Source organism: Chiloscyllium plagiosum, unplaced genomic scaffold, assembly GCF_037043375.1.
Source record: "Chiloscyllium plagiosum isolate Xiang-an unplaced genomic scaffold, Cpla_swu_hap1 HiC_scaffold_10, whole genome shotgun sequence".
Lineage (NCBI taxonomy): Eukaryota > Metazoa > Chordata > Chondrichthyes > Orectolobiformes > Hemiscylliidae > Chiloscyllium > Chiloscyllium plagiosum.
Window position 1 is genome coordinate 1,888,112 of NW_028270148.1, and position 14,789 is coordinate 1,902,900.

The 14,789-nt window shown below is 42.9% G+C and overlaps 1 protein-coding gene across 3 annotated transcripts in view; it reads right to left on the bottom strand.

Moving 5' to 3' along the window:
- Positions 1–14,789, bottom strand: part of LOC122553146 (protein EFR3 homolog B-like) — a 211,183-nt gene that overhangs the window by 20,330 nt on the left and 176,064 nt on the right. For all 3 annotated transcript variants that reach the window (XM_087991014.1, XM_087991015.1, XM_087991017.1), the window contains exon 22: positions 9,615–9,664. In XM_087991014.1, the coding sequence (XP_087847140.1) occupies positions 9,615–9,664 (50 nt within the window). The remainder of the gene's footprint in view (positions 1–9,614; positions 9,665–14,789) is intronic.

The window sequence follows — 14,789 nt, forward strand, 5'->3', positions numbered from 1 at the left end:
GTTTTGGAGACAAAGTGTAGAGTAATGGCAGCGCAGGCAGTGGAATGTTCCTCCTGCAGGATGTTTGAGGTAGGGGTGACCACCGATACTCCTGCCGACTTCGTCTGCAGGAAATGCAGCCAGCTCCAGCTCCTCACAGAACGAGTTAGGGAACTGGAACTGGAGTTGGATGAACTGAGAATTATTCGAGAGGCTGAGAAGGTGATAGATAGAAGCTACAGGGACATAGTTACGCCAGAGAACAGAGGTAGCTGGGTAACAGTTAGAGGTGGGAAGGGGAGGAAGCAGGCAGTGCAGGGATCCCCTGTAGTCATTCCCCTAAACAATAGGTATACCGCTTTGGATACTGGTGGGGGGGACAGCCTAGCAGGGGTAAGCTGCAGTGACCGGGTCTGTGGCGTGAGGTCTGGCTCTGAGACTCAGAAGGGAAAGGGGGAGAGGAGGAGAGCGCTAGTTTTAGGAGACTCTCTAGTTAGAGGGACGGACAGGCGATTCTGTGGGCATGGGCGAGACTCTCGGATGGTTTGTTGCCTCCCGGGTGCCAGGGTCCGAGACGTCTCGGACCGTGTCTTCAGAATCCTTAAGGGGGAGGGTGTGCAGCCAGAAGTCGTGGTGCACGTTGGCACCAACGACATAGGTAGGAAGAGGGGTGGGGTGGTCATTCAGGAGCTCAGGGAGTTAGGCTGGAAGCTGAAAGCTAGGACAGACAGAATCGTCATCTCTGGGTTGTTGCCGGTGCCACGTGACAGTGAGGCAAGGAATAGGGAGAGAGTGCAGTTGAACACGTGGCTGCAAGGATGGTGTAGGAGGGAGGGCTTCAGGTATTTGGACAATTGGACTGCATTCTGGGGAAGGTGGAACCTGTACAAGCAGGACGGGTTGCACCTGAACCAGAAGGGCACCAATATCCTGGGGGGTAGGTTTGCTAGCTATCTTCGGGGGGATTTAAACTAATTTGGCAGGGGGATGGGATCTGGACTTGTAGTCCAGCAAGTAGGCTAGCTGTTTGTCAGGATGTCAAAGTGTGTGGGGAGGCTGTGAAGAAGGTAGCACTGACAGGGAATACTTGCGGACACAGAGATGGGTTCAAGTACGTATACTTCAACGCAAGGAGTATCAGAAATAAGGTCGGTGAACTTAAGGCATGGATCGGTACCTGGGACTACGATGTTGTGGCCGTCACGGAAACGTGGATAGAAGAGGGACAGGAATGGTTGTTGGAGGTTCCTGGTTACAGATGTTTCAGTAGGATTAGGGAGGGTGGTAAAAAAGGAGGGGGGGGGGGTGACGTTGCTAATTAGAAATGGTATAACAGCTGCAGAAAGGCAGTTCGAGGGGGATCTGCCTTTAGAGGTAGTATGGGCTGAAGTCAGAAATAGGAAAGGTGCAGTCACCTTGTTGGGTGTTTACTATAGGCCCCCCAATAGCAGCAGAGATGTGGAGAAACAGATTGGGAAACAGATTTTGGAAAGGTGCAGAAGCCACAGGGTAGTAGTCATGGGCGATTTCAACTTCCCAAATATTGATTGGAAGCTCTTTAGATCAAGTAGATTGGATGGGGCGGTGTTTGTGCAGTGTGTCCAGGAAGCTTTTCTAACACAGTATGTAGATTGTCCGACCAGAGGGGAGGCCATTTTGGATTTGGTACTCGGTAATGAACCGGGACAAGTGATGGGCTTGTTAGTGGGTGAACATTTTGGTGATGGTGACCACAATTCTGTGACTTTCACCTTGGTTATGGAGAGAGATAGGTGCGTGCAACAGGGTAGGTTTTACAATTGGGGGAAGGGTAATTACGATGCTGTAAGACAGGATCTGAGGAGCATAAGTTGGGAGCATAGGCTGTCGGGGAAGGATGTCGTGGAAATGTGGAACTTTTTCAAGGAACAGATACGACGTGTCCTTGATATGTATGTACCGGTCAGGCAGGAAAGAAATGGTCGTGTGAGGGAACCTTGGTTGACGAGGGAGGTTGAATGTCTTGTAAAGAGGAAGAAGGAGGCTTACATAAGGTTGAGGAAACAGGGTTCAGACAGAGCAGTGGAGGGATACAGGATAGCCAGAAGGGACCTGAAGAAAGGGATTAGGAGAGCCAAGAGAGGGCATGAAAAATCTCTGGCGGATAGGATCAAGGATAACCCCAAGGCATTTTATGCGTATGTGAGAAACATGAGAATGACGAGAACGAGGGTAGGTCCAATCAAGGACAGTAGTGGGAGACTGTGTATTGAGTCGGAAGAGATAGGAGAGATCTTGAATGAGTACTTTGCTTCAGTATTTACGAATGAGAGGAACCGTATTGTTGAAGAGGCGAGTGTGAAACGGACTGGTAAGCTAGAGGAGATACATGTTAGGAAGGAAGATGTGTTGGACATTTTGAACAACTTGAGGATAGACAAGACCCCTGGGCCTGATGGGATATATCCTAGGATTATGTGGGAAGCAAGAGAGGAAATTGCAGTACCGTTGGCAATGATCTTTTCATCTTCACTGTCAACAGGGGTGGTACCAGGGGACTGGAGAGTGGCGAATGTTGTGCCCCTGTTCAAAAAAGGGAATAGGGATAACCCCGGGAATTACAGGCCAGTTAGTCTTACTTCGGTGGTAGGTAAAGTAATGGAAAGGGTACTGAGGGATAGGATTTATGAGTATCTGGAAAGGCACTGCTTGATTAGCGACAGCCATCACGGATTTGTGAAGGGTAGGTCTTGCCTTACAAGTCTTATTGAATTCTTTGAGGAGGTGACCAAGCATGTGGATGAGGGTAGAGCAGTGGATGTAGTATACATGGATTTTAGTAAGGCATTTGATAAGGTTCCCCATGGTAGGCTTATGCGGAAAGTCAGGAGGCATGGGATAGAGGGAAATTTGGCCAATTGGATAGAAAACTGGCTAACCGGTCGAAGTCAGAGAATGGTGGTAGATGGTAAATATTCAGCCTGGAGCCCAGTTACAAGTGGAGTTCCGCAGGGATCAGTTCTGGGTCCTCTGCTGTTCGTAATTTTTATTAATGACTTGGATGAGGGAGTCGAAGGGTGGGTCAGTAAATTTGCAGATGATACGAAGATTGGTGGAGTTGTGGATAGTGAGGAGGGCTCTTGTCGGCTGCAAAGGGACTTGGATATGATGCAGAGCTGGGCTGAGGAGTGGCAGATGGAGTTCAACCCTGCCAAGTGTGAGGTTGTCCATTTTGGAAAGACAAATAAGAATGCGGAATACAGGGTTAACGGTAGGCTTCTTAGTGAGGTGGAGGAACAGAGGGATCTTGGGGTCTATGTTCATAGGTCTTTGAAAGTAGCCACTCAGGTGGATAGAGCTTGTAAGAAGGCCTATGGTGTATTAGCGTTCATTAGCAGAGGGATTGAATTCAAGAGTCGTGAAGTGATGTTGCAACTATACAGGACTTTGGTTAGGCCACATTTGGAGTACTGTGTGCAGTTCTGGTCGCCTCACTTTAGGAAAGATGTGGAAGCTTTGGAGAGGGTGCAGAGAAGATTTACCAGGATGTTGCTTGGAATGGAGAATAGGTCGTACGAGGATAGGTTGAGAGTGCTAGGCCTTTTCTCATTGCAACGGCGAAGGATGAGGGGTGACTTGATAGAGGTTTATAAGATGATCAGAGGAATAGATAGAGTAGACAGTCAGAAACTTTTTCCCCGGGTACAACAGAGTGTTACAAGGGGACATAAATTTAAGGTGAAGGGTGGAAGGTATAGGGGAGATGTCAGGGGTGGGTTCTTTACCCAGAGAGTGGTGGGGGCATGGAATGTGCTGCCTGTGGGAGTGGTAGAGTCAGAATCTTTGGTGACCTTTAAGCGGCAATTGGATAGGTACATGGATGGGTGCTTAAGCTAGGACAAATGTTCGGCACAACATCGTGGGCTGAAGGGCCTGTTCTGTGCTGTATTGTTCTATGTTCTATGTTCTAAGGTCGGGGTGAATGTGTTGATAAAGTTGATGAACTGCTCAACCTCCTCTTGGGAGCACGAGGTGGTACCGATGCAGTCATCAATGTAGTGGAGGAAAAGGTGGGGAATGGTGCCGGTGTAACTACGGAAGATGGACTGTTCTATGTAGCCGACAAAGAGACAGGCATAGCTGGGGCCCATACGGGTGCCCATGGCTATCCCTTTCGTCTGAAGGAAGTGGGAGGATTCAAAAGAGAAATTGTTGAGGATAAGGATCAGTTCATTCAAACGAATGAGTGTCAGTGGAAGGGTACTGGTGGGGTGTCGGGAGAGGAGGAAATGGAGGGCTTGGAACCCCTGGTCATGGCAGATGGAGGTGTAGAGGGATTGGATGTCCATGGTGAAGATGAGGCATTGGGGGCCGGGGAAACGGAAGTCTTGGAGGAGGTGGTGGACGTGGGTGGTGTCCCAAACATGTGGGGAGTTCCTGAACTAGAGGTGATAGGACAGTCTGGAGGAAGGTTGAGACAATGGTTCGGCTGGGGTAGTTAGGCTTGTGGATCTTGGGACGGAGATAGAATCGGGCGGTGCAGGATTCCTGAACTATGAGGTGCCTGATCTGCTGTTCATTTCCAGCACCACTCTAATCTTGACTCTAATCTCCAGCATTTGCAGTCCTCACTTTCGCCTAGGTTCTTTGATTAGTAAGGGGATCAAGGATTACAGAAGAAGGCTAGGGTGTGGAGTTGAGAAAAATATCAGCAATGATCACATGATGGAGCAGATTCGATGGGCCAAATGGCCTAATTCCACTCCTATATCTTATGGATATATGGAGAAGGTGGATAGATAACATTGAGGGAAAAAGGAATGAAGGAGAAAAGGAATGAAAACATGTACAATAGTCATATTGCTGCACTCTGCAAATGCAGCCCTTGTTGTTTTGTGGTTAATTGCAGCAGAAACTATTCAAATATCAAACTTTGATGAGCTGTAAAACAGTTCTGATGCTATAAAGTAGGACAGTGAAAACTCCCTGCTCATCTTTGAATACCAGCATAGGATCTTGGGTGCTACTTATCTGGTTTACATCCTATTCAAAATGTAGCATATATGACCCTGGTGCTCTTCTGCCACATTGCACTGGAGCAATCAGTCTCAATTATGTGCTCAAGTTGAATATAATCAAGGATGCAACCACTCAAATCCATTAATTTCAATGAAATCTACCCATTCCTGTCATGTTCCATTGAATGCATTCACATATGGACTGTTATCAACTTAAATTCCAGTTCTTTCGACACTTCTGTGAGAGAAACTTCTCTTTGTATTTCTCGTTTCTAACTTCTGCAAACAATTATTTAAGTCATTTTTCACTAAAGATTAGATCTCAAATGATTCAATCCTTATACCTCTTTTCTCATCTTGAAGCATTCTTTCCTTCTCTCACTTCATTTCTCTTCACTTACTTAAACAGTTTCAATAACTTGTTTTCTCATCCATTAATATGATGGTTATGATCCTAGACCATGAATCCAGAGAATTCAATTCAAATCTAATCAGGAGACTTTGTGAATTTGATTTTAGATTCAGTCATACAGTTTAGAAACAGCCCCTTTGGTCCACCATACCCATGCTAACCAACAAAGACCAAATTACATTAATCCCTTTTACCTATACTTAGTCCATAGCCTACTATGCCCTGGTATTTTAAGTGCTCATCCAGATACTTCTTAGATATTGTGAGAATACCTGTTTTAATCACCCTCTCAGACAGTTTTCCATTTATTTACCACCCTCTGGGTGATTTCTTTTTTCGCAAATCAAACTCAGTCCAATGAATCTCTCCTCGTGACTGAGACTTTTCATTCTAAGCAACATGCTGGTGAATGTCCTTTGTTTCCTCTCCAGGGCAACACATCCTTCTGATAGCATGGTGAACCAGAACGTCACATAGTATTCCATCTCTGACCTAACCAATATATTATAACGTTGTAACAAGACTTCTTTGTTCCTACAGTCTACACCCTGGCTGATGAAGTCAAGCATCCCGTATGCCTTCTTTACCACCCTGTATACCTGCGCTGTCACATTCAGGAATCTATGGACCAGTACACTTTGTTCCTCAGTATTCTTTAGAGAAGTATCACCTATTGTGTAAATCCTTCCTTTGTTAGAACTCCCAAAATGCATCACCTCACACTTGTCAGGATTAAATTCCATCTGCCATTGCTTTGCCCAATTAACCAGCTGATCAATATCAGACTGTATCTCAAAACCATCCTCCCCACTGTCAGTAGCAACGCCAAGTTTTGTGTCTTCTGCAAAGTTACTAATTATACCTTCTACATTCACATCCAAGTTTTTAATGTATATAACAAACAAAAAGTGTCCCAGCACCAATCACTGTGGTACACTGCTAGTCACAGGCTTCCAATCACAAAAATATCCCTCCACTATCACGTTTTCTACTTCCAAGCCAATTTTGAATCCAGGTTGCCAATTGCCTTGGATTTCATAGCTCCCACTTTATCATAGAATCCTTATAGTGTGAATTAATACTCACTTAGAAAAATGTAGATTTATTTGGAAGTGTTGCTTTACGGTAGGAGACAGAGGTTGATGGTGCAGGGTTGATTTTTGAACTGGAGGCCTATGACCAGTGGTGTTCCACAGGGATCAGTACTGGGTCCATTTATATTTGTCATTTATAGAAATGTTTTGAACGAGAATATAGGAGGCATGTTTATTAAGCTTGAGGATGACACCAAAGTTTGTGGTACAGTGGACAGTGAAGATTACCTCAGATTACAAAGAGATCTTGATCAATTGGGTCAATGGACTGAAGACTGGCAGATAGAGTTTAATTTGGATAAATGTGAGGTATTGCATTGTGGTAAAACACAAGGGCAAGACTTACATAATTGATAGAGCCCTGGGTAGTGTTGTAGAATAGGGAGACCTAGGGATTCAGGTACATAAGTCTTTGAAATTTGCTTCACAGATAGACAGAGTGATTAAAAAGGCATTTAGCACCCTTGCCTTCGTTAGTCAGACCTTTGAGTTTAGGAGTTGGGACGTCATGTTCAGGTTACATGTGATGTTAGTGAGGCCTCTTCTGGAGTACTGTGTGCAGTTCTGGTTGTCCTGTTACAGGAAGAATGTTATTAAACTGGAGAGGGTTCAGAAAAAATTTTACCAGGATGTTGCCTGGAATAGAGAGTTTGAGTTATAAAAATAGGCTGGATAGGCAGACAACATAGAAGGTTGAGAGATGATTTTAGGTGGGAACTAGTTTAGTCTGGAAACATGGTGAGTGTGGACGAGCTGGACTGAAGAGTCTGTTTCTGTGCTTTATGACTCTATGTCAGGATGGATTTGTTAGGGGAAAATCGTATCTAACTATCTTTGAGTTTTATGAAAGAGAGGATAGATGAGGGTAATGCTGTTGATGCAATGTACATGGACCTTCAGAAGGCATTTGATATATGTAAGCTAATTTATAGATTATGGAATAAAAGGGTTAGTAGCAACATGAATACAAAATTTGCAATTGGAAACAGACAGCAATGATTAATTGGTATTTTTCAGTTTGGAAAGAAGTTTGTAGTGAAGTTTCCCAGGCATTGGTATTGGGAACCATACTTTTACTTATGATATAGATCTATATGTGAAGGGTAAAACCCACCCTTCCATCCTGGCCACACCCCCCTACAACCCACCCTCCCATCCTGGTACTGGTCAGGTCCACGCCCCCCTACAACCCACCCTCCCATCCTGGCACCTTCCCCTGCCACCGCAGGAACTGTAAAACCAGCGCCCACACCTCCTCCCTCACCTCTATCCAAGGCCCTAACGGAGCCTTCCACATCCATCAAAGTTTTACCTGCACATCCACTAATATCATTTATTGTATCCGTTGCTCCTGATGCGGTCTCCTCTACATTGGGGAGACTGGGCGCCTTCTAGCAGAGCGCTTTAGGGAACATCTCCAGGACACCCGCACCAATCAACCACACCGCCCCGTGGCCCAACATTTCAACTCCCCCTCCCACTCTGCTGAGGACATGGAGGTCCTGGGCCTCCTTCACCGCCGCTCCCTCACCACCAGACGCCTGGAGGAAGTACGCCTCATCTTCCGCCTCGGAACACTTCAGCCCCAGGGCATCAATGTGGACTTCAACAGTTTCCTCATTTCCCCTTCCCCCACCTCACCCTAGTTCCAAACTTTCAGCTCAGCACTGTCCCCATGACTTGTCCGGACTTGTCCTACCTGCCTATCTCCTTTTCCACCTATTCACTCCACCCTCTCCTCCCTGACCTATCACCTTCATCCCCTCCCCCACTCACCTATTGTACTCTATGCTACTTTTTCCCCACCCCCACCCTCCTCTAGCTTATCTCTCCACGCTTCAGGCTCTATGCCTTTATTCCTGATGAAGGGCTTTTGCCCGAAACGCCGATTTCACTGCTGCCTGAACTGCTGTGCTCTTCCAGCACCACTAATCCAGAATCCTATATGTGAAGGGGGCAATTTTAAAGTTTGCAGATAATATAAAACTTAGCAGAAGTTTTAATTGTGGGGAGGATAGTTCAAGAACCTCAAAATGACATTGACTTGTTGGTGGAGTGGGTAGATAGATGGTAGATGATGTCCAATATGGAGAAGTGAGGGAATGTACTTTGGCACAAAGAACATGGAGAGACAGTATACAAAGTATTCCAAAGGGTGTGCAGGGGCAGGCAGGTCTGGGTGTATAGGTATACAAGTCATAGAGTATAGAGTCAGAGAGATGTACAGCATGGAAACAGCTATTAAAGGTGGCAAGATGGGTAGAGACAGCTACTAACAAAGCATACAGAATCTTAGTTTCATAAATAGGGACATAGAATTCAAGAGCAGCTAAGTTGTGATGAACTTATGTAAGACACTAGTTAGGCTGTTCTGAGGAAGGGTCACCAGAGCTGAAACATTAACTCTGATTTCTCTTCACAGCTGCTGCCAGATCTGCTGAGCTTTTCTAGCAATGTTTGTTTTTGTTACGGGTTAGGCCTCAGCTGAAATGTAGTATACTGGGTACTACATGATTGAAAGGATGTGAAATGCATTAGAGTGAGTACAGAAGACCCCTCTGATAACAGTTCTAGGATTGAGATGCTTTAGTTATGAGCAAACATTAGAGAAGTGGGATTGTTTTCCTGGAACAGGAGAATGCTAAGATGAGATGTGACAGAAATTAACAGAATCGTGAAGGGTATGGACAAAGGGGAAAGGGAGAAACTGTTTTTGCTCCTAACTGGTCAAGAACCAAAGGGCACACTTTTAAAGTGATTTGCACTCTTTCACACAATGAATGGTTAGGTTCTGAATATATTTCCCGAAAGTGCATGGAGACAAATTCAATCGGAGCACTCAAGAGACACTAGATGTTTATTTAAAAAGTCTAAATGGTTCTCTAATGTGCTTCAGGGAAAGAAATCTCACCCAGCCAGGCATATATCCACACCAATACCATTGATTTTTAATATCTAAATGAGCCTAGGACAACTGTCAATTCTAACAAACTGCTATCCAATAAAATGACACACCACCAGATTCTCAGGACAATTGATAATGGCCAATAAATTTGCTTTGCTAATAAATATGAACGTATGATTATTTTTATCAAGTGAGGGAATAAAGAACTAAGGTTTAGCATGACTTACCTTATGGTTATCTCAAATATTTGATTCAGTTTACTCTGCAAAATGGTTGCCTAAAATTAAAAGATTGAGAAGCACAAGTTAATAGATAAAACTCTGGACAGCAATAATACATAAATGGAACTATCACAAATTCAGATCAAAACCCTACCTCATCATTCCCCATATATGATTCCAAAATACAAAGACAGGAGAGGAGGGAGAGAGAAAGAGAGGGGGAGAGAGAGAGAGAGAGAGAGAGACATAACGAGAGAGAGAGAAAGAGAAAGAGAGAGAGAGGGAGAAAGAGAGAGAGAGAGAGATGAGTAGTCATGAATGGGAACAAATGTGACTGAGGGATGATCTGAAAGAGATTTATAAAATCATGAGGGACATGGATTGGGTAAATAGAGAAGGACTTTTCCCAGCAGTGGGGAATTCAAAACTAAAAAGCATATGGTTAAAGTGAGAGGGTTTAGTTTAAAAAGGGATCTAAGAGATGATTTTTTTCACACAAAGGGTGGTGCATGTATAGAATGAGTTGCTAGAGGAAGTGGTGGAGGCTGAGACAATTACAATAATTAAGAGGCATTTGAATGGGTATATGAATAGAAAGGTTTAGAATGATATAGGTCAAATGTTGACAAATGGGACTAGATTATTCAGGATATTTGGTTGGCATAGACCAGTTAGACTGAGGGGTGTTTTTCCATAGAAAAGAACAAAGAACAATATAGCACAGTCACAAGCCCTTCGGCTCCCTCAAGCCCAAATCGACAAATTTTGCCCTTCCATACTGAAACTGTCTTCACTTACAGGATCCATATCCCTATATTTCCTTCCTATTCATATATTCGTCCAAGTGCTTTTTGTGCTCTATATCTATATGACTCTATAAGAGAGGAGCAGTCAGAATTGGGGAGTAGAACAGAGAGAGAGAGAGAGAGAGAGAGGTGCAGTCTGAAAAGGAGGCATGTGACAAAGAAAGAGGAACAGTCAAGAAATGGGGGAGTGAAACCCAGAGACTGGGGTAAATGAAGGACTGTTCCGATTAGTGGCTGAATGGGATACTTGGGAATGGAAAACTCTGATTTTTATGATTATCCTGGCATTTTCAAGGCAAAACTAGCAAAGTTAATAAACAGGAGTGGATGTGAATTACTTAGCCTTTCAGAAGGCTTTTGATAAGGTACCACAGAAGAAATGAGCATGTAAAATTAAAGTGCATGGGATTGGGGTTAGTGCAGTGATAGGGATAGCAAACTATTTGTCTGACAGGAAACAAAAAGTAGGAATACAGGATCTTTTTCTCAATGGCAGGTAGTGACTTAGTTGGGTACTGCAGGGATGGGTGCTTGGACCCCATCTTCACAATATATTGTTATGAAGTTGAAGGCGTGTACTGGGTCTTTAAGGGAGAGACAATGCTGTTCTGAACTGAGAGATTACAATTACCTGTAGATATGACTAGATGGCATTCTCAGAGTGTACTGGAAACTTGAAACTATATAACACTTGGCTGTGAAATGGATACTTGAGTTTTGGTTGCTGTTTTGAGAACAATTTGAATTTAACCAATCAGTTTAAATTATGCCCCAGGATACTAAAACCCAATCGAGATTGAATTAATTGTTTTGCCAACATCGAACCAATGAGACAATCCAATGTTGGGGGAAATAAGAATATGGACAATTTGAAAATTGGCCAGAGAGCAACTGTCGTAGAGAGAGAAACTCATGGAGAGCTAATTACCATCTAACATCTTGCTCTCAAACAAATTAAAAAACACTCTCTATCAAAGGTACCTTTTCATATGAAACACACACATTAAAAAGAAAGAAGATGATCCAGAGAGATCAGCAGCCGGAAGAGTGAAAACACAGAAGACAGAGACTGTGTGGTTTTGAAATTAAGTTGATGTAATTTTAATAAGTGACTTATTGGAACAGCATATTGTTATAAAGTTGGAGGCAGATAGTAAGCAGTTAAGAGAAAGGGTGGCTTAGATCTGTGAATATTTTTTGTTTAATATTCACTTTTAGAGTAAGAAAATAAATTTATGTTATTTTCTTTAAATAGTGGAATTTGAGAGTTCTCTGTCCCTCATATTTTAACAGATCACGAGGCAAGGCAGCTTTTCTTGGTGTTTGGTTTAACTAATAGAGGGGTTCACCTCCGTGTTGTAAAAATATGTTCATGATTTAGATGAGTGAACTAAATGTAATGTTTCCATGTTTACAGATAACACAATGCTGGTTGGAGGTTAAACGCTAAGGAAGAGCAGGGATTTCATAGAAACTGTGATCCTGCTAATGACAAAACAGGTTTGAGGGGCCAAATGGCCTACTTCAGTGCCTATTTCTTATGTTTTTAACATGTTTTAAGATTCTACCAGGAGTAGAAAAGTAAAGGTAGGAAGGATGTTCCTGATGACTGGGGAGTCCAGATGACTGGTCACAGTCAAAGGATATGGAATAGACCATTGAGAACAGATATAAGCAGAAATTTCTTAACCTAGTGAATGGTGAGGCTGTGGAATTCCCTGCCACAAAAAGCAATTGAGACCAAACATTGAATGTTTTCAAGAAGGGGTTTGATGTAGGTTTTAGGGCTAAAGGGATCAAAGGACATGAACCAAAGCAAGAATTGAGATGGATGATCAGCCGTGGTGAAGCAGGCTCCAAAGGCTTAATCGGCTATTCCTGCTCCTATTTTCTATCTTTCTGTGCGCTACTGTAAAGCTTTTGATTGTGAGTGGAACATTTTATTCTTAGTTTTCATGTAATGATAATCATTCTTACATTAGTTCTTGATGGACACAAAGTTCTCTCTATTGTGACTTCTCCTTCTTACCTTCCTCAATTTTCTCTTCTCTCCACCTCAATTTCCCCCTCTTCTCCCTACTTCAACTGCCCTCTTTGTGTGATCCTTCTTACACATTGTTATTTTTCCTTCCTCTCCTGCTCAGTAGTTTTTGAAATGTATTACATAATGGCAATGAGCTCGAGCAAAAACACGTAACATCAGGGGACCCTTGCCTTTGGAATGGAAATACAATCATGTTTGTACAAATCATAAGATCACAAGACCATATGACATAGGAGTGGAAATAAGGTCATTCGGCCCATCAAGTCAATTCGCCATTCAATCATGGCTGATGGGAATTTCAACGCCACTTACCCACACTCTCCCCATATCCCTTAATTCCTTGCGAGATTAAGAATTTATCAATCTCTGCTGTGAAGACATTTAACGTCATGTGATCAGGCATCTTGTGGTTAGATGCCATGTGACAAGAATGTTTTGTGATCAAACCTCCCAAATGAATGTAACCAGCGTTTAAAACTTGAATGGGATCAGAAAGATCAGAATTGTAATGATTATGGGGATGAGAACGAAGATGAAACTAGCAATGGGGATTTTAAGATGATTGTTGAGATGGTGATAGTGATATATATGTGATAAAAATGGGGACAGAGGTGCCTAAATATTTACATGAAGCAGATTTGTAGAGTTCACTAATACAAAAGCAAAATACTGCAGATGTTAGAGATCTGAAACATAACCAAACATCCTGAAAATACGTGTAAGACCATAAGGTATAGGAGCAGAATTAGGCTATTTGTCCTTTCAAGTTGCTCAGATATGTTTCTCAATCCCATCCTCCTGCCTGCTCCCTGTGACCCTTGATCCCCTTACCAATCAAGAACCCATCTAGCTCTGTTTTAAATACACTCACAGACTTAGCCTTCACAGCCTTCTGCGGCAATGAGGTCCACAGACTAAGCACCCTCAGGCCGTAGCTGTGAATGTGTCAGGACTGTCACCATTCATCAGACCTAGGTCAATATATCCTTCCCAAAGTGTGTCATCTGAAACTGAACCCAATATTAGACATGCAAATTGGAGAAATGTAGTGTGCATGGACATTAAGGAAGCCTTTCAAAAGATAAAATATAAATGATTACTAGAAATGGTTGTGTGGAAACAATGGAAGTAAACATGATTTAAAAATAGGTAGAAGGAAGAAAATGGTAGTTGGAGTTAAGGAAAGCTTCTGCATGAGTAATGTTGTATAGGATGCTGTTCTGAGGCCACTTGTCCTCAAGTTGTGATCAATGAAAAGAAACATTGTTCACATGTCAAGATGATATTGAAATCTGAGGTCTTGATAATTCTTTAAAAGACTAAAGGATGTTACAAAGGGGTACTGATTAATTGGGGGAATAATTTCGATGTGTGAAGGAATACATTTTGTTTGAAAAAAAGCAGTAAAAATACTAAGAATGCAAACAGGCTTCGGCAGGGGAAAAGCAGAATGATTCAAAGTCCATGATTGCAGGATGTTAATCCCATAAAGTTAGATTCATCAGGCTGTAAAAAAATCTTACACAGCTCAGAACATAAAACCAGGATACAATGACATATCCTTAAAGAAAAACTTTAATAGATCTCAGTGAGAGTACTGTTTGGAACACTAAAGTGCACAATATATGAACAGTATTGCACTTTAGAGAGGATACAATGCAGAATCTCTAACAGGCTAACAGGCTTGAAGAAATACAAATATGAAGAATGTTTTTGATAATTGAAATTATTTTTATTAGAATGACGCAATGCCTATTACAGGGACATATGATCCAGCAGTTTAGAAAAATAGGGATTTCATAAAAACCATGAACAAAGAACAACAAAGAACAAAGAAAATTTACAGCCCAGGAACAGGCCCTTCGGCCCTTCAAGCCTGAGCCAGTCCAAATCTACTGTCTAAACCTGTTGGTCAATTCCTAAGCATTTGTATCCCTCTGATCCCCACCTACACATGCATCTGTCCAAACGCATCTTAAATGAATCTACCGTGCCTGCCTCTACCACCTCTGTTGGCAATGCGTTCCAAACGCCCACCACCCTTTGTGTGAAGAACATGCCGTGTGTATCCCCCTTAAACTTTCCACCTCTCACAGAGAGAACAGAGAAGATGGTAAAAGAGAAGGAGGTGTTGGTCAAGGATAGTATTACAGTTGCAGAAAGGATGTTTGGGGACTCATCAACTGAGATAGTATGGGCTGAAGTTAGAAACAGGAAAGGAGAGGTCACCCTGTTGGGAGTTTTCTATAGGCCTCCGAATAGTTCCAGAGATGTAGAGGAAAGGATAGCAAAGATGAATTTTGATAGGAGTGAGAGAGACAGGGTAGTTGT